General features: G+C 38.4%; 1 protein-coding gene across 8 annotated transcripts in view; it reads right to left on the reverse strand.

Annotated features, from left to right (window-relative positions):
- The window catches only part of NSD2 (nuclear receptor binding SET domain protein 2), a 98,650-nt gene that overhangs the window by 15,959 nt on the left and 64,042 nt on the right, over window positions 1-18,649 (reverse strand). For 5 of the 8 annotated variants that reach the window (XM_050973906.1, XM_050973905.1, XM_030238828.2 and 2 more), the window contains 6 exons: window positions 18,091-18,235; window positions 16,991-17,068; window positions 15,445-15,563; window positions 13,266-13,370; window positions 11,966-12,047; window positions 10,867-10,991 (listed from right to left, as the gene is read on the reverse strand). In XM_050973906.1, coding sequence (XP_050829863.1) covers window positions 10,867-10,991; window positions 11,966-12,047; window positions 13,266-13,370; window positions 15,445-15,563; window positions 16,991-17,068; window positions 18,091-18,235 — 654 coding nt within the window. The remainder of the gene's footprint in view (window positions 1-10,866; window positions 10,992-11,965; window positions 12,048-13,265; window positions 13,371-15,444; window positions 15,564-16,990; window positions 17,069-18,090; window positions 18,236-18,649) is intronic. The other 3 variants (XM_050973908.1, XM_050973909.1, XM_050973910.1) reach the window with 3 other exon arrangements.

The following is an 18,649-nucleotide window of genomic DNA, read 5'->3' on the forward strand; positions in this document are numbered from 1 at the left end:
CTTGCAAGGGTATAAAGTATAAATTCATTTCCTCTGTGCAAATTCATACTTCCACTTCACCTATGAAAATTTCTACAACTGAAGTGATTTGGAGATTCTGCCAGACAATTTCATAAGTGGTTAAAAGAAACTGCAGGTAAAATCATTGCTTTGTTCAGGCACCAGGAAATCTGTCTCCTGGAAGAGCTGTGAAATAGTGACCTGCAAAATTCTTGCTGGGAAAGGGCAGATAAAGGAAGGCAGCGTGGGAGCACGGCAAAAACACAAACCCAATTTCCCTTATGGTTTAAGTAAACTTACACACATGCTCATTTCTGTTTAAACTATTCCCACAGAAACATTAATTAGTGGCACACTGCTCTAACATTTTTAGTAGCTCATTATGTTCTTGTTTGAACTAGCCAGAATTAGTCATGGTTAGAAAAGAAAAAAGGAAAAATAAGCTGGAAGGTCTTAGATCCACATTTCTTTTCCGCTTAAAAGCAAAACAGAACAAAAGAAAGCAAAGCAAAACAAGCAGTCTTGCTGTAACCTGACACTGGGCTTCCAACCTTTTCCCAAAAAATACCTAAACCCAGAGAAAACCCATTTGTACAGCACCCCTTGAGTTAACAATCTTCCCAGCAGCAGCAGTCACAGAGCCTGGCCCTGGAGGAAGGTGCTCCTCTTCCCCCAGCTCACTGCTTTTAAACACAGAGCAGAGAAACAGAACATACCCAGTGATAAATACATTCAGTAAAGAGAATGAGTCAAAGCAATGTTTCCCAAGATTTTCCTTGGTTCAACCAGAGGATGCAGACCTCTATATGGAAAGGGAGCCCTATTGGCAGAAGTTTTTCAGAATCCCCCTAGATATGGGTGACAAAATCCCAGCCTTTGTGAACCTCAGGCTGACATCAATTTTCCTACAGAACAGAGATTTTACCACCTCAGAATGAATGCATCAGCCCTTTATTTAAATTAAATGGTTACTGAGCCAAAAAAAGGAGCACTGCTGGCAAGAATCAAACCCAACATCACAAATGCAACCACAAAAGCCAAATTCTATCAGCCCATTTAAAGTGAAAACTTGGCAATTTACATCCACCTACAGCTTATTGCCAGGTTTCAAGCACAAATACCAACACATGGAGCATGAACAAAATACCCTCAGTTCATCAAGTGAATGGCTGCCAGGCTGGGAGTATCTTTCAAAATCTCTCCTTTACAGCTGCCAGGAGTCTCACACACTTTACAAATCAAATGCTCTATTAAGCACCAGTTTTGTATAACACAGACAAGAGCAGATACCTGCTCATGGCTGTCTCAGCACCTGGGAGTCACTCCATGCACAAGCAGCTCAGTGACACAGCCCTGTGGCCTGGTGCAGGCTGCAGGATGCACCTCTTCATCCTTGCCACCATGCCCAGAGCTTTAACCATCCTCTCCAAGAGCCATAACCCATGCACAGCTCACACACACTTCACTAGCAGATTTCACACCTCAGGGCCCTAATGAAGGGGAAGGGGAGATTTCCTGCCATAAGAAAGGGCTGCATTTCTTTAGGATAATTTTACTGGACCCTTTTTGTGTCTTGCAGGTGAAACACTGTCAACCAGACATCTTTGAGGAAAGCTCCCTCTATGAAGAGAACTGGAATTCAACACCAGCTCCTGCAGTTATCCCAGAATAGCCAATGGAAATGTCAGGGAAGTAAAAGAGCATCTGTTCCTTGAGGCCTGTGGAGAAGTGGCTGAGCCAACCCTTCATCCAGGGCTTCTCAGAAATGACTTAGAACCTAAGAGAGGAACAGCACGAGGTGGTTGGGAAAACTACTCTTGTACCCCCAGCAAGCTGTAGCAGCCCTAACAGGTTCTGATTCATCTGAGGGCCACTGAGTTTTGCAATTAAAATACGTGTAGATGGAAACAGTCACTAAGCAAAGATGATTTACAAGAAGATTGCTAGAAATCAGCTCATGCTGACGTGACACAGCCACCTCTGCAATGAAACAGAACACTTCTGTGGAAGTTTTTAACAGTTCACATACCAGAGCCCAAAACACAGCCTTCAATACAAATCTGGACAGGTTTGGGGGGCTTCTTACATTACAAATAAACATCTTCCTTTGTAATCATACCAGAGCTTGTCTTGTCCTTATTTTTGTAATATAATCCTCCTAGCAAAGAAAATTGTATGTAATTAACTCTTCTGAAATTCAGGCTGGGGTTCAAAGTAATCAACCTTTAGATTAGTGGCAAAACATGTTAACTGGCAATTTGCAGCTATTTTATTCTGCCTTACATTTGGAATAATTTCTTATTTCTCATAAAGGCAAAGGACTGTTTTAAAGAGCATAAATTTAGGGGGGAAAAAAGCCAAGGCTATTCACTTCAGACTTTTAGGAAGTGCCAAGTTCCTGCACTGAAATTGTACCTGAACTCTGCCATCATCTCCTCTTCAGCAGCTACTGCTGCTGTGACATGGAGGACACCCTTCCTCTGCTGAAGTAAGGATCAGTGCAAGCACCATCACCTTCACACCCTGCACATCAGTCAGGCTTTCCTTCCCATTCCCTTCCATCACTGAACACCAACATTATTTTGTGAGGATTTGCCTGTAGAGGCTTTCACACTTCACTGCCTGAACACTGAGCACGAGTGGTATTCAGAAATCAAATGCAGCTCCTTCTACTGGAAACTCTGCACCTGCATACACAAGTGAGAAAAAGGGAGGAAAACAGCCTAAAAACCAATTCATGCTCTTCATGTGGGGCAGGCCAGAACTGACTTCAGGGGTTAGTGAGGTTCCAAACATCATTACTACTCACAGAAATGACCAATTTCCCATCAGGCTCCCAAGGCAATCCTTCCTTTCCCACGTGTCTCAGCCGTTATTCACAACTTACACACATAAAACTCAAAAGGGAACATGTAGGGACACATTACTGCATTTTTCCAAGTTCCCCATAGCTTTATTATTGAAAAAATATTACTGAGTCAAACTGGGACAAAGTTTTGGCATCTCTGTAAATTCTTTGTGTTTAGTATTGTATTTTTACCCTTCAAAAGACAAAAATTGTAGCAATGGGTCATTAAACAATTGGGTTTACTCATCTCAAGATATTTTGAGCATACATTTTATACTACTGCTATATTTTTGGAAGAGTTACTCAGGCCCACAATGGTACAGGGATCAGCATATAAAGACTTCAAATCCCCCAAAGTAATTTTAATTTTCTTTTGAACTACATGCTAAAATTCCCTGTTCACAATAACCAAAAGAAGTGCCTAAGGGATTCTTTCAGACAAACATCAACCTATTTTTAGAAAGACTATGTAACTATGCTTGTAAAAGCCATCTTCAGCATGAATTCATAACTGAATGAACATGCTTTGCTCACTGCAATATTTGGTGTACAAAGCCAGATTACATCAGCAAGCATTGCTGAACACTGGGTAACTGTTTTAACTACTCAGTATAAGGGTGATATTTACTTTTTCTTCCTGCTTCCTGGACTGCTTTTGCCTGTTATGTGCAAAAGGGACCTACATGAGCACACAGATGCAAGGACTGTTGGTGGAATAATGGAGTTTCCTTGGCATGAATATACTGAGTAAATAAGTGTTTGGTTTTCACAGAGGTTGCCAAGCAGGCTTAAGAGGAGGAAATGTGTGCAACTCTACACAATAGTTACAATAAAAAAACACACCAGAGCATTGGGAGGAATTAAACTGAGTCAGCTATGGGCATTTTCTGAGTTTATATGTTTATATTCTTAATTTTGTCTTTAGTCTGAAGCACTCTAAAATGATTAAAGGGGGGCAGGCAGGAAGTCAATTTGACAGAAGACTTTACACACAGATTTTGTGTATAAAATCACTCCTCAATGTCTTCCTCCTGCAAGACTTCCTCCAGCTGTAACACGAGTCCTGCAGCTGCAAGACTGAGCCCGAGTTAACTGCACAGCTCACTGCACCACCAATTAAAGGTGAAAGGACAAGCTCTAACATAGGGAAACATTTCTCACAGTACATCTAAATACTGAATCCATGTCTACTGCACTTTTTAAAGCATTTTTTACAACCAGGTACCTGATTCCAGCCTCAGCCACACAGCTCAGCAGAAATGCAAGGCAATTCTTCATTCCCTCTGGCTTTTTATAAAAGAGTTAAATGCTAGCTGGTGTGTACACTCAGCTTGCATATTTCTAGAACCACGTGGGTGAACTCTGCAAATGGTATTGTTCCTTTCACATCTGAGTGGCTGAAATGTCACTTATTAAAAAAAAAAAAACAACCAAAAGGTAGTGACATATTCTCAGCTGGCATCCAATCATATTGATACATGCTATAAGCTGTGAAAGAATAGACTGGAATTTAAAAATTCAAGTCAAATACTGATGTAGACATTTGCTCCACCCACTGGAACCCAAAAAAAAAAATTCTCCACTTAAAATTGTCCCCTTCCTTTCAGACAGCTCCCAAATCAGAGTAAATACCAGAGCCAGCAAAATCACTGCTCTGTAATTTCAAAGAAAAAAAGGTTCAGAAATTCTAGGTCTGAAAATAAAGTGTCTGTACTCATGCAATCTGGAGCCTGGGAATTTAAGAAGTTATGATAGTAAGAACAAAACATTGCAGAAATTCTGCTTGATCAGCTGGTGACTGGCTATTAGATGTGGCTTTCGTTTTAGATTCTGGATTAAGTCTTCATTTTCAACAGCTGATCTAAGAAAGCATCCTTGCTGGCTCAGTGTTATCCTAGGAGGTGGGGAGGGGGTCATGGTGTGTCTTTTTTTCTTCCCTGGCTAAAGGCTGTCCTGAAGGACCAGCAGTAATATGTGCTAAGGCAAAAACTTCTGTCTCATGGAGCAGAATCAAGTCCCAAATACTATTCACTGTGTGTTGGCAATTGCAGACTGAACATCAACACTTCTGTGCTCATCAGCTTCCTTGGGACTTCCCCTATCCTAGATCCAACCCAGACAAGGTTTTCCTGCCATGCTTGAAGGCTCAAAGCAAATTTGGAAATTTAGATTGAAGAAGTTGTTAACATTTGAGCATCTATGGTGCCTACACTGGAACAGGCTCCAACAGTTGCCACTCCACCAGCCACACACCTCTTTAGACTTTTCCAGCTACCAAAGTGCAATTTTTTGTCCAAAAAAAATTCTTCTTCAAAAAAAATCATTTGATCAATTTACTCTGTCTAATAAAAGCCCTTCTTGTATTACTCACATATGCTTGTGTAACAGCCTCCTTAAGCCTTAAGAATACAAGCTTTGGTCTTACTCATTTCAAGACAATGATGTTCTTCTGTCACGTTCTGTTCAAGCAGTAACAAAAACAACTAAAGGACAGATTTTCTGAGATCCAAAGAAGGCAACCCCTCCCACTTCCCACTGGTTTACTTGAGCATCACTTGCTTTATAATGCAGGCTGCAGGACATCAAAAGGAAACACACCCCACTATATACACTTATCTTAGAGCTAGGGGTATATACAAAGCATGGCAGGAAATTATTTCCTCCTGCTGCTTGGCAGGCAACTCTCCTCCAGGGCAGGAGCAGCAGCATCTATAAAAGAAAGGGCCCACAAAGAGTGACCTGCACCTTTTACAGGGATGTCTTAAACAACATCCTCTCAGGTCACCTGCCATTATATATATTATGATCATATGATATTAACATATCATATATAAAAGATACACAGCATCTTTTCACAGGCAACTAAAGAGGCATGTCTTCATGAGCTCTGAATGCTGTTGCCCACAAAGTTTCATTTTCCTTAACACTCAGGACACAGCTACAATCTCAGACTTCCTGACAAGACTTTAGAGTCAGTGATTTCTACACCACAGTCACCCAGGAGGAAGTGGGCTGGGCTGGCTAAGAGCTCTCTCTATAAAGCTTGGAGGATGCATGTTCTGATAAATAAACTCTTCCATCTTTCCAACAGATAAAACCCAACTGCATATTTTTTTTCTTATTAACAAAATCTGAGCAGCTAGAGGGTTGGGCTTGTTTTGTTTTGGTTTTTTACTCTAAGAACAATTTATGTAAGAGTAAGTCAATAAGCAACATCCAAACAGGTCAGGCTGTATTCCAAAGACCCTCTATCGTGCACCCACACAGAGACAGAAAAACTGACAGAGCCAATTGAGTTACAGTTAACATTTCCTTTATTTCATATAAGAATTCCTGAACTGAATGAAGAGTGATATTTTGGCCCATACTGCTAGACTAGATCAATTCTTTAAGTATGCGGTGCCACAGTGTACACAGTACTATAATAGCAAAAAAAAGACAGCCTGGGACAAGTTCCATTTTTATTATTAGCAGGAGTTAGACGTTTCAGATAAGGATATTATGCATTTCTGAATTTGCCTGGAAAGTTAATTAAAACTATGAGAACATTTTAAAACAGTATAAAATTGCCTACAGATACTCATGATACTTTGGTAGGGGATGCAGAATAAAAACCTACATCATGTAAACATTCAGTTAACAGATTCTCTGCGCTCTCAAGCCTAAGTAACACACAAGAGGAGAATAAGTACACAAGAAACTTAATTTTCTACACAGAATGTGCTGTCAAAGAACAAAAGTGAAGCTTTGAACTTTTTTCCACGTGAAAATAGAACCATTGTAACAAAACTGTATGGTCTGGTGGGTGATGCAGGTCATGTAAAATGTTAGAGGCTTTAGCAGAGGTTTAGCAAGGAACAAGTCCAACTACTTGCAGTGTTCCATAAAAATGTACCCCTGACTGCTTACTGGGGGGAAAAAATCATAGGCATACAGAAACCAACGCAGGAAAAAACTGTCTGCTAAGTCACAGGATGTAAGGTGGCACTATATATTAAGTTATCCTTAAGCAATGTTTAGAAGAGAGAATTATATTTGCAGGAAGCCTGAATGAAAAGCTAGAAGCACAGTGATTTTGTTTAACAACCTGCAAGGTCAACAGCAACTGCTTTTTCTTTAGATCAGTAGTTTGTTTAAAATAACATGAATTCCCTTCTTCCTTCCTGTTCTTAGGATCAAAAAGTCAGTTATTTTCACCTTCAGTAAGAGTTTTTAGTTGCATATTCTAGGACAACTAGACTCCAGGGATGATAAATGGAGCTGATGTACTTTTTGAGTTGCAAGCTGTGCATGTCTCATGGCTGCCTCCTCAAGCAAACACCTTACCTTTTAAGAGCTGTACATGTTTTCTCCTTTGTGCATACATGCTAATGCCCATTAAAAATGCAGATAAATGAAATCTGTCTCAAATCTATAATGGGAAAAAAATCCACTGTTTAATATGAAGAAAAAGAGCATTAAGGCTTGCATAATTATAATTTGCATTGTTAGGCCTTGGAAACACAAGGATTTGTAGCTATAACCAGGAACTGAGCTTGTTTTGACACTGGTTGTCACAGAAGGAAGAAAGAATTCCTCTAAGGAAGATGTGATGAAATTAAAATAAAAGCACCTCTTCAAATCTTTCCCAGGCTTCTTTAAGCTGCCATCTGCTGGCCAGCTCAGACTTGAGAGTGTGATGAACGACAGGCTGGCTAACTCAGAGAGTATCACATGTGCTTTATTTTGTCCTCTCTTAGGAAAAGATTACAGTTTCTTTGACAAAGTTTGCAAGTAGTACCTACTGTCTGCACGATACTTTGACACTTATCTGCTGTCAACAAATTCATCCAGTTTAATGAAGCCAGACAATAATCACAAAAATTGATTGAAAAGCTAAAGCAGATATGTTTCATGCAAACACACCAAGTGTGCCAATAATCCAGCAGTAATGGTAATGTAAAGTCTTTTTTATTTATTAAAAAAATACTGATTACACTCTTACTGGCACCTACTACATTATTAGGGGGTGGAGGGCCAAGGTAAAAAAAGAAAGTAAAATACACCATCTGCATCTCTTCTCACAAATATGTGCTTTTGGATGCTTACACCAAGTCTTACATAGCCAGTAAAAAACTACTCCGAGCTTTTGCAGACCCCAAAGTGTTGAGTATCTTTTTCACATCTGGCCCTACCAGTTGCTCATTAAGAATTATATTTCAACAAAATCATACTTCACATAAGTGACTTGAGTCAAGTGCCTAGAAGTAAAATTATTTTGTTTCAAAATTAAATGCAGGTATGAAATTCATTTTTCCCTGTATAAACACTTCACTGCTTCTGTCCACCCCTCTTAAAACAACTTCAAAGCCCAATTTTTAAGGGAGTGAACCTTTAATCTCTAATATGTCACATCTACAAATCTGTTTGAACAAGTCCACACTCCCACTCTTATCTCCCTCCCAAAGTAATTTATCAACTGAAAATTTGGCCTTGCCTGATTTTATAGTATTTCAAATAAACCCCATTTAAAAAATATCCCCTAATAACAACAAAAAGCATTCAAAATAGTTTTTAAAATGTCAAATAAGATGCATCTTTCAAACAAGAAAGAACTGAGCACATTTTTCCTAGAACCTGGTTGTAAAGGACAAACACTTAAGGGGTGTGTAGCTAACAACAGTTCTTGACAAATAACAGTCACATCCAGGTTCCATTCTGGAACAAGCTGTTCACAAAGTATGGGAGAAAAAGAAAGAAGGGAAAAAAAAGACCACAATCCTCATATATACACCTTGTGGAGATGTATGTGCTTGTAGAATACACAGAATTTTTCCTAAACTTGTTCAGAGAGCACCTAAACCAACACTTAGAAGTATTATAGTGAACACAGAAATGTGAAAGTTAATAATTAAATCTATTAGAAGTTGAGAAGAATTACATCCTACTCAATTAGCTGTGCAAGGCTTTCACCATTACCTGACTGTGTTTATTTTTAAAAAAACTTTCCCTTAATACTGGGAAAGTTTCTCTCCAGGTGAATGCTCTCAGGACACACACATATTTAGCTGTTTAGACAAGTGCTAAAAAAAATACAAAAGGGGGAAAAGTTTTTAAGAGCTACCCACACAATCCAGAATTTCTCTTTCCTTGTTTTGTAGAGCAGATCAATATTAATTTCTGAAACACATGCCTGACATTTTTGTTTTATTTAACAGCAAAAATATATCTAATCTAGGAAATGAACTGGGCCCAATCCTTAGCTGGTCCAAGTTCAGGTCAGTGTAGCTTTAACCAATCCAAGGATTTAGTCCATTAATCTACTTCCCCCTGCAGTCCCTCCAAAATTATTAAACAGGGTGTGTTTTCAGTTATGCTGTTTGGGCCTTTTTTCCCTTTTTTTTTGATATTTTAACCCTTTGAAAACAATTAATTCAATTTCTGGTTTGTGTATCTGTGTTCTGTGAGCAGTGTATGAAGGTAATTTTTCTCAGATCTTTTACTGTTTAGCAGTAGCTCAGTAAATTAGTGCTAAGTTTTAGAATTTCCATCTCAGCCATATGTAAGATACAACCACATCCTTTCTTACATAATGTTATAATTATGTTACAACCCAAAATCCTACAAGAAAGAGACTTTTGTTAAGAAAGACTTCTGGATAATTCATTGTATAATCATAATTTCGAGAAAGAGAAAAATCTTTCTTCTGAGTGCACAATATTTAGAGATGCATACTTTGAGCCAAAACCCCCCAGATTTTTCCTTCAACTAGTCTGGTTGAACAGAGAGCCCCAAACAGACCATTCCACAGCAAGTCCCACCAGCAAAGCCAATCCAGCAGGAGCTGGTAAGCCAAAAGATGGGAGTCTCTCAACTGAGAAAACAAAATAAGTATTACTTTACTTGGCTGCTGCTATGGACATTATTTCCTGTGGGACCTCCCTTGCTTGTTTTATTGGGGTACAGGAGGGAATATTTATTGAGGTTTTTTAGTTAAAATGTTTTTGCAGTTACAGTTAAGATATACAGCCATTAACATGCAATCTTTTTTCCCCTACCCAAAGGTAAACTGTTTACTGAACATTGCCTAGATATTTTAACTGCATTCATTACAGCACCTCATGCATTTGTTAGGGGAGATGAAAGTCTCCAGGAGAGCTGGAAGCCCTATTCCCTTGTTAGCAGGCAAGTATTTTGTCTACAGTTTTTGTAACACAGACTGGGTGAAGCTGTTTGTCTATGGATATTTAACTAAACCCTACCAACAACAGATCCAAACCCACCTGCAAAACAGCATGCATACTTCACCCTCATGCTGCCACTCTTTGGCTGATTGGTTTTAACAGTGTAGATGACTTGGGGAATGGTTTAATGGATTGTATGAATACACTTCTGGTACATACATTTCATTTATTGTATGTCAGCTGAGAAGAATTACAGTTCCAAATATGCAGAGCTAAGACTATGATTAGCAAGTATCAAAAAGATACATCCTTCACTGCCTGTTTAACTCTACTGGGGTTGGAGCTATTTGCATCACAGAGAAATAGCACTAAAACAGCCTGAAAACTAATTTGAGTTAAAAGGGGCTCTGCACAGAAGACTGTCCAGTTCTAGATCAAACAGAGGATTAGGAAATCTGCTTCGATATAAAAGCTATGGCAACATGACAATATTGAGTTACATCATGTAACTAATGTAGTACACTTACATAAAAATCTGTAGAAGAAAATACAGAACACACTGGCATTTTACTTTGCCTCTAATAGAAGGTTACAATTCTAAAACGTTGTTGGTAAATACATTAAAAACCACAATAATATCTCGACGTCCCCAAAGCAGACGTTGGTGTTACAATAAATGATTTGCAATGCACACGGTAACAGGATTCACAGAGGCCAAAACTGGAACTTGTCTAGAGCACCAACGTTAGAGAATTCGCCTTTGAGTTTTGCTTTTTTTTTCTTTTTTTAAACAAGATTCACACCTGATAATTTCTGTAATTAAATGGCTGTGTGCAAACACCACTTTTTTTTTACCTCATTCTCAGTTAAGGAAGCTGAAGGAGATGAACTCTTGCTAAAAGCAAGAGTTGAAGATTCTGCTGCTGAAGCCCGATTTCGCTTCTTCAGAGGTTTACATGCATCAGACAGATTTTTCGTTGCTGTAAAATAATTTTGGTTTACAAAGTGAAGTTTGGAACTTTAAAATGTTATCTCCCTGAAGCCATTTAAAATATTCCTTCAGATATAGGAAGGAATTATTTAGGTAAGTCTTCTGGGCACCTACATAGGACTGAGCGAACATGAAGCTTCTGAAGCCATGTAATTCGGCTTGATTTTAAAAATAAAGGTCTCCATTAATCAAATACGTGCTAAATGTTTTCCCAAATTTTTATAGTCTCATTTCTGTTAAAATCAAAGTATCTTGTGACTTAAGACCTCTTTAAAGCAGAGGTGACAGTTATATGAGAAGGCCTAGGTGAGCTCATCACAATCTGAGTACCACTAAGACTTTGTTAAGAGAAAATTTACATACAGGAGCCAAGTACCACACATTAGCCATGGCACATCACCACTTCTACACCGTGCAGGACTTGCTGAAGCTCGCTTGTCTTTGGCAAATCACTCTAACACCTGCAGAGACATGCTCTGGTAGCAGTTACCTTCAACTTGAGCATCATTAACAAGTCTGACTTGGGTGTTTTGATCCGAGGTTCTACAGAATTCCCTCTCATGCTCCACACTGCCTCCCATCAAGCACCATGTCAAAGGACTAAAACCCAAAGCACCTGATGACACCGATGGCCACTGCACTTGTTTTACCGGGCCAGTGCAGGGGACAAAGGGGAGCAGCAGGGTTTGTTCCCTGCTCACCAAGACCTCGGGGCACCAGCTTTAATCTGGTGCCATCCCACGGGGAACTTGTGAACTGCTGCTCTCAGTCAGCAATGCACAATTTCAGTCCAGGCTCCAGCTGCAGGAGGGCAGTGAAGGAACAGGGCTCCCCCCCAGCTGGGGCACAACTGCAACTGCTCACTGAGTCAGCAGAATTTAGCTGGCTGTCTCAGACAACCTGGGCATTTTTAAAAGTATTTAATTGAAAAAGTTACATTAAAACTTATTCTGACCACATTACCTGACTGGTTCTTTTGTGAAGAGGAGGTTTCTGTGACCTTAGAAGAGTTTGTTTTTGCTGTTTTGTCATTGCTTGTCTCCCTCTGTCACAAAAAAAAAATGAAAAAATAAAAAAACTCCTAATTTATGAGTGGTTGGATACAACTGGCAATTAGTTCTGGATTTATGTTATTAAAAAGAAAGTGTCTTTACAAATATCTGAATGCTACTGTAGTTAAACTAGCCCCACTTAAGTGAATTTTAAAACTCATTACAGCACAGGGTACAAACCCATAAACAAATGAGAAATATTAAAGAACACAGTACTTCAGCATCCCACTTATCCATCCCAAATTCAGCATATCAAAAGGGGGAGTACTAAACACAAAACTTGTAAGTTGCCCTTACTATTCTTTGTACAAACTGGTCAAATTAAGACCTTTAATTATTAAAGGTAAATTGCAGAATTAGTATAGAAATTTGAGAGTAAACAGTGTGCAGAAATCTGAGTCTCAGAGAGGCTTGTTTCCAACTCCACAACTTATAGCAGTTCCATTTTAAAAATTACTATGGTTAAGATTGTTTCAGCATTTCCAAAATAAAGCCACTATTTTCAAGGGAGAATGAACAGCACCTAAATTTGCTCCAGATTGAGAATTCATTATTAAAAGTTTAGGCCAAAAACAGGGGAAGTTTTTGTCAAATCTTTGTCAAAATTAAGACATTGCTCCTTACACATGCCACTATTTTTTTTTTTCATTTCTGATGTTACAAATTCATTCAAATCACTAAAACTGTAGCCTGGACTACTTAACCCTGTCATGCTCACCTGATTAATAAGCACAACTCTACTGAACAGAAAGCTTTACACACATTTCCAATGCTTTACAAATGCTTTCCCACAGTCTTCATCTGACAGTCAGTTTTACTAAAGAAAGATGTGCAGGTGAACACCTCATAGGCCAGGGAACTGATTTCCTTTGTAAAAATAAACACAAATGGCTACAGATGTGCCATGCTGTGCTTTTACTCAGCTCTGAGCTGCCCTACCACCAATGCCAGCAGAGGCTCCCACTATGGGTTTGCTAAGATTACTGTTACACTTCTGGGCAAAAATGAAAGAAAAGAGGGTGTCAGGAGGATGATGCCAGACTCTTTTCTGTGGTGCCCAGTGACAAGACAAGGAGTAATGGCCATAACCTAAACCACACAAAGTTCCACCTCAATATGAGGAAGATTTCTTGACTTTGGGGTGGCAGAGCATTGAACAGCTGCCCACAGAGGTCGTGGAGTCTCCATCTCTGGAGACATTCCAAACCCACCTGGACACACTCCTGTGTAACCTGCTCTAGATGACCCTGTCTTGGCAGGGGGATTGGACTGGATGATTTCCAGAGGCCCCTTCCAATCCTAAGGATTCTGTGTTTCTGTGAAAATGTACAGGATAGTTCATTCTTAAATTTAAAGCACACTTTACAAAACCCCCATCTTGTTAATGTGCATTTTATATATATCATCAGAGCAACAATGAACAAATGAGTTTTTCAAAGCCTCCATATGGGCACTTATGGCTTGGTTACTTTATATGAAAACATTCTGATTTTATAAATAAGAATTAAGGACAAAGGGAGAGTATAACCCACAACTCTTGTGCAAGAAATAAAATGTCATGATATCAAAGCTCCTCCTATCCAAAATGACTGTACCTAAAGCCTGCAGGTAAACTGGGAACAGCAGAAAGAAGGTGTATGGTTAGTGTTTGCTTTTTTGAATCATTCCATAGCTATTTTCACTGTCATTCCCTGAATGTTCTACTAAGCAGCAGCATATACAGCTGGAAGTGCCTTGGGATTGTGAAGGCAGGAAAAAGACTAAGAGAGAATTCCTGAAACAAACTGTAAACTAGATCTGACCTTCCTGTGGAGCACAACCCTGCTACATGCATTTAGAGTTTCCAAACCACCTAATATTTACACACATCAACCCCCTTGTAAGCAGTTCTCACCAGATAAACTCACCAGAGACAGAACAACAATTTTAAAATGCACATTATGAAGTCAGTGCTATTCACAGCCATTAGTGCTATGAATATTATGGGAATCATTAATCTCATTTAGTTATTTATTTTCCTGCTGGTATATTCACATGTGTGTCACAGCACCAAAGATACCAGGACCTCTCAACCACCTTTCATCCTACTTCTGAGAATGCAGGCTAATTGTAGGGTACAAATGCTGGTGGGACAGGAAAGTACCTTTAGAACAGTTCAATCAAGGACTTTATAGGAGGAATTAATTATAATAAGTAAACTTCATTATTCCAGGCATCTAGTGTATTATAGTATATTCAAATCAATTAGACAAGCTTAAAAGTGTTTGAAAAACTGCTCCTAGAAAGTCACATGAATATGCAATGACTAACCCATTCCAGCAAGAAGTGCAAAAACCAGTTTTGGCCCTTCTTTCTCCAGAGGTAACAACATTAAGAATTATCTCTGTCTCTTGCGAATTAGCTCATTAAGCCTATCTAAAATTCTCTTTTTTTTTTTTTTTTGTATTAAACTCTAAGACAACAAGTTGTCTTAAAATCTACAATATCAACAGAAGTAACAAAATAACCAGCCCACCAACAAACTGACACCTACAAATAAGACCTCCACAACTCATTTAAAAATAAATCTACTACCTTTCCTTCTATTAGGTTGTTTCATTTGATTGCTGTACACCACTGAAATTCTGAGCTCAGGTCTATGGTACTCACACGACAGTATGATACTGCAATAAAACACCTGAACACATGTGTGAGCTAAGCTTTCCACCCAAGTCAAAGCCATGAAATGCACTGCTCTACATGCATGACTAAATAAACCTGTGCCTGAGGCTCCACAAGGTTTGTGCTGTGCCTGCAAACACAGTGACCTACCTAAGGAAAATTCTCATTCTTACAAGCAAGCTAACCAGAAAAGGAGCCTGAAATTTGTGTGATAAATATACTTTTACTGCAGAAATATAAATTTACTGCAGTCTCTTAACCTAAGAAAAAGGTCAGCATGCCATGCTGAAGTCTCCTATAGCCTTCCTGTTTGTGAAAAGTCGTTTTTCTGTTTTCCTTTACTTGCTTTCCTCTCTTCTGACTTTTGTCTAAACTAACTATTGGCTAAAGATATTTCTTTCACAATCTGGTCAAACTAACTCCAAATCAGGAGGAAATAAAAAGAACTACAGAGCATAACAGCACAGAGAGGTCATGCCTCCCTCTGCACATCCCTTTGGGAAACAGTTTAAGTAGCAAGTGCAACTTGTCATCCCTCCATCCTCAGAACCAAAGGGAAAAATCCCACAGTGCTAAGCTCACATGGATCTCTGAATATTGACAACAGTTTGGTATGATATATGGACATTTCTTTTTTAATCCTGAAAATGGAAATGCTGACAAACTTAACTACAGCAATGTGACTGGTGCTGCTATAAATCAACCCCAACAAACCAACGACATAATTACCTTCCGATTATTCTGTTTATCCATCCTGAGTCTTTTCCTAGGTGCTTCCTGAACTTCAAAATCTTCTGTAGGCTCCTTTGTCCTCTTTTTTTGGTTTCTTTTATTTCCATGTAAATTACCTTGGGATGGGGGATGGGGGAAACTCACATGAAAAATAATCTAAAACCCACTTTGAAATTATTTGAACTGATCTAGTTATTTAAGGTACTTTTCTTTCAGTCATTATTTTTAAAACATGGTTAAACATTAACACAGTTTGATGACCTCTTAATGCTTAGGCCCTGGTTTCTGGTGCTGAAGACTAACTCTAGAACACATCTAAATCAACTGCTTCATACTCAAGTTATTTTACAAAGATGAGTCTACCTATACGAGCACTAGTTTAAGATCTGAATGATACTGCCCAACATTTATTTCATATCATCAGACTGCATGTGATTGAGCTCTACAGCTTTTAACTCTCCTGACACTTTGTAACAGTGTCTTACCACTAAAATTACTTCCTAAGTCTGTTCCTTAAGCCTACTTTAAGTGGTGACATCGATTAAGGAGCCTCTGAAAAAGACAAGACATCACCAACTGTACAGATTAATTCTCTTTCTGGTATGGCAATTCCAGACTCTAACAAGCTGATTTTACATGAGACTGTAAGATCCCTTCCTTTATGAACCAGAATCCTATGAACAGAACCACACTGGCCATTTTAGACCACAAAGTTATTTATGTATTTAGATGGTTGTTCTCTGTAAAGTTCAAGCAGCTGCTAAATACCAAAGGTCAGTGAGTAATCTACATACCCCTGCCACAGGTTCCACTATTGTCTGCACCTCAAAAAGACAGATGAGGGTTTGGGAAGTGGTCTGTTTCATCAACATGAAATGACAACATAATTAGACTCTCCAGTATTTTCTAGTTTATGAAGCTACAGAGTATTATTAGTATGAAAATTGCAAGCTCCAGGGGCACAAATATGTTAACTGAAAACTGCCCTACAGCTACAAGCATTCTATTCCAGTGGGAACAAATGTCTGTAAATATTAAAAATATAGCAACTTGAAAATATGGATCATTTTCAAATTAATGTTCTTATCTAAACAATCTAGGACATATTCTATGATCCAACTGAATCCACAAAGCAGACTGAAATGGCTCCAGGAGAACCTGCTACTTACAAAAAGCCAGCAAAAGAAATCCCACAACATTCTTCCAAGTTTAAGAGAAGAGGATTTGAGATGGGGAACAAGAGAACTGACATATTTTCATCTGCAGGTAACTATAAATGTACACAATATATGTACTAGAAACACCTGGTACAGGTACAATTTCAATTACATTTCTTGCAATATGACACTGAGGAAGGTGAACAAAATTCAGTACTACAGTGTTAAGATATTTAATTTGGGATCCATTAGAGTTCTAATGTCAAGGAAGACAACATCTGAGATAAAATAAAGAGATTATGATAGGTGGGCGATTACATAAAAAAATACACTCAACAGCTACTTATAATGATGAGCTATTTGCACAGAACACAAATTTCAATTACTTCTGGATCTTGATCTCCTTTTAGGTGAGTCTTGAAACACTTTACGTTTGGCCTCTCCAATATTCTTCAATGATGAACCTTGAGAGATACAGAACGTGTTTTTTTTTTAAACTGATATCCAAATATTTAACACTTAAAATTTAAAGTTAAAAACTTTTCAATTTTCCACAAAATTATGTTATTTCACACACACACACAGATAGTTAACAAAACTGACTGCCATTTTTATACAAGTTTTTCCAAGTCTCACAAACTTTCAAACACTCCCTCTCATTCTTGTCATTGCCCAAAGCAGCACCTGTTGGCTTCTAATACTTCCATATAAGTCTTCTTACAGTGCTGTAAAGCTATTTAAATTTGAAAAATGATAGCTAGTTAATTTTGATAAAGTTCATGCAAATGGCAAACTATCTTCTTCCTCCTCCTTTCTCAAGTGACTCCAAACCCCCTCAAATATTTTGGAAAACTATTGAGACTGTTCATCAAAAACAAACACCAGGAAAAAGCAACAAAAATACAAGGAGAAAAAAAATAAAGTATTTGCAAACTTGCACAAAGTCCTAAAAACTTTGAGTAGCACAATAAAATGCCAAATGGCTGAAGGGTACAGAACAAAGTCTGGAATAGTTCTTCCTGAGTGGATGATGATGTGAGTAATACACTTTAGGTATATATGAAGAAAAGGCATAGTAGTACTGATTAAAATTTTTAAATGGTTTCTAACTGTTCTATAAAAACAACATCTCAAATTTTACTAGCAGTTAACACTTCATCTTCCCTTCCCACCATCCACTTGTAACAAGCAGTGGATGCAATGGCAGCTGCTTCTGGGCAGAAGAAGAATGAGAAATCAGCAATGTCTAAACAGCAGAAGGTTTACATAGAACAACTTTTCAGAACAATGAGCAAGAAATGTAGACTTCATGGGTTGCGTTTATTGTAACCATTGGCATTCCTTCGCTATTGGCACAAACACCAAGAATTAAAACTGGAAAACAGTGAAAGCTGTTTTCCCTACAGGGTCTCAAATATGTGCTTAGTTTAATGCCACTATGCATATCAAATTTAGTTAGAGTACACTAGCACAGTTTTACGTTTACCAGAGTCTTCTTCAGATTTGGGAGAGGTCACTATGGCAAACTTTGTGTTATAGCGAGCTTTCTGTTTTTCACTAAGCATGTTCCACTGCGATTCCAGCAGCTCTTCAATCTCCTCACTTGAAGCATCTGGATGTTCAGCAACCACCTATACATGCAGAAATAGGGGTGAATTAAAAAAAAGTGACCATTGGAAAGAATGGTGTACACACTTCCAACACTTTGGAAAACTGGATACAAACAATATCTAATATTTCTGCTGTAGACAGAATTAGAATAAAACCTACAGAATCCAGCTTTGCTTTGAATAACCACTTCTCTCTCTGTCTTTGAAAAAAAAAACTGACTAGCTTATTCAGAAGTATTAAGACTAATTTTAGAAGTATCCATTTGCCTTTTACCATTCAAAAATGGAGTAAGTGGAGTTAAGTACGAATCTTGTCCTGTGGTCATTAAAAAAAAAAAAAAGGGTATTGTTTCTCAATGAAGTTTAAATATAGATCCACAAATGACAGGCAAGCAATACTGGAATATACATTTGCCTAGAAAGAAATCCATCAAT

The sequence above is a fragment of the Serinus canaria genome, chromosome 4 (genome assembly GCF_022539315.1).
Source record: "Serinus canaria isolate serCan28SL12 chromosome 4, serCan2020, whole genome shotgun sequence".
In the NCBI taxonomy this organism is placed as follows: domain Eukaryota; kingdom Metazoa; phylum Chordata; class Aves; order Passeriformes; family Fringillidae; genus Serinus; species Serinus canaria.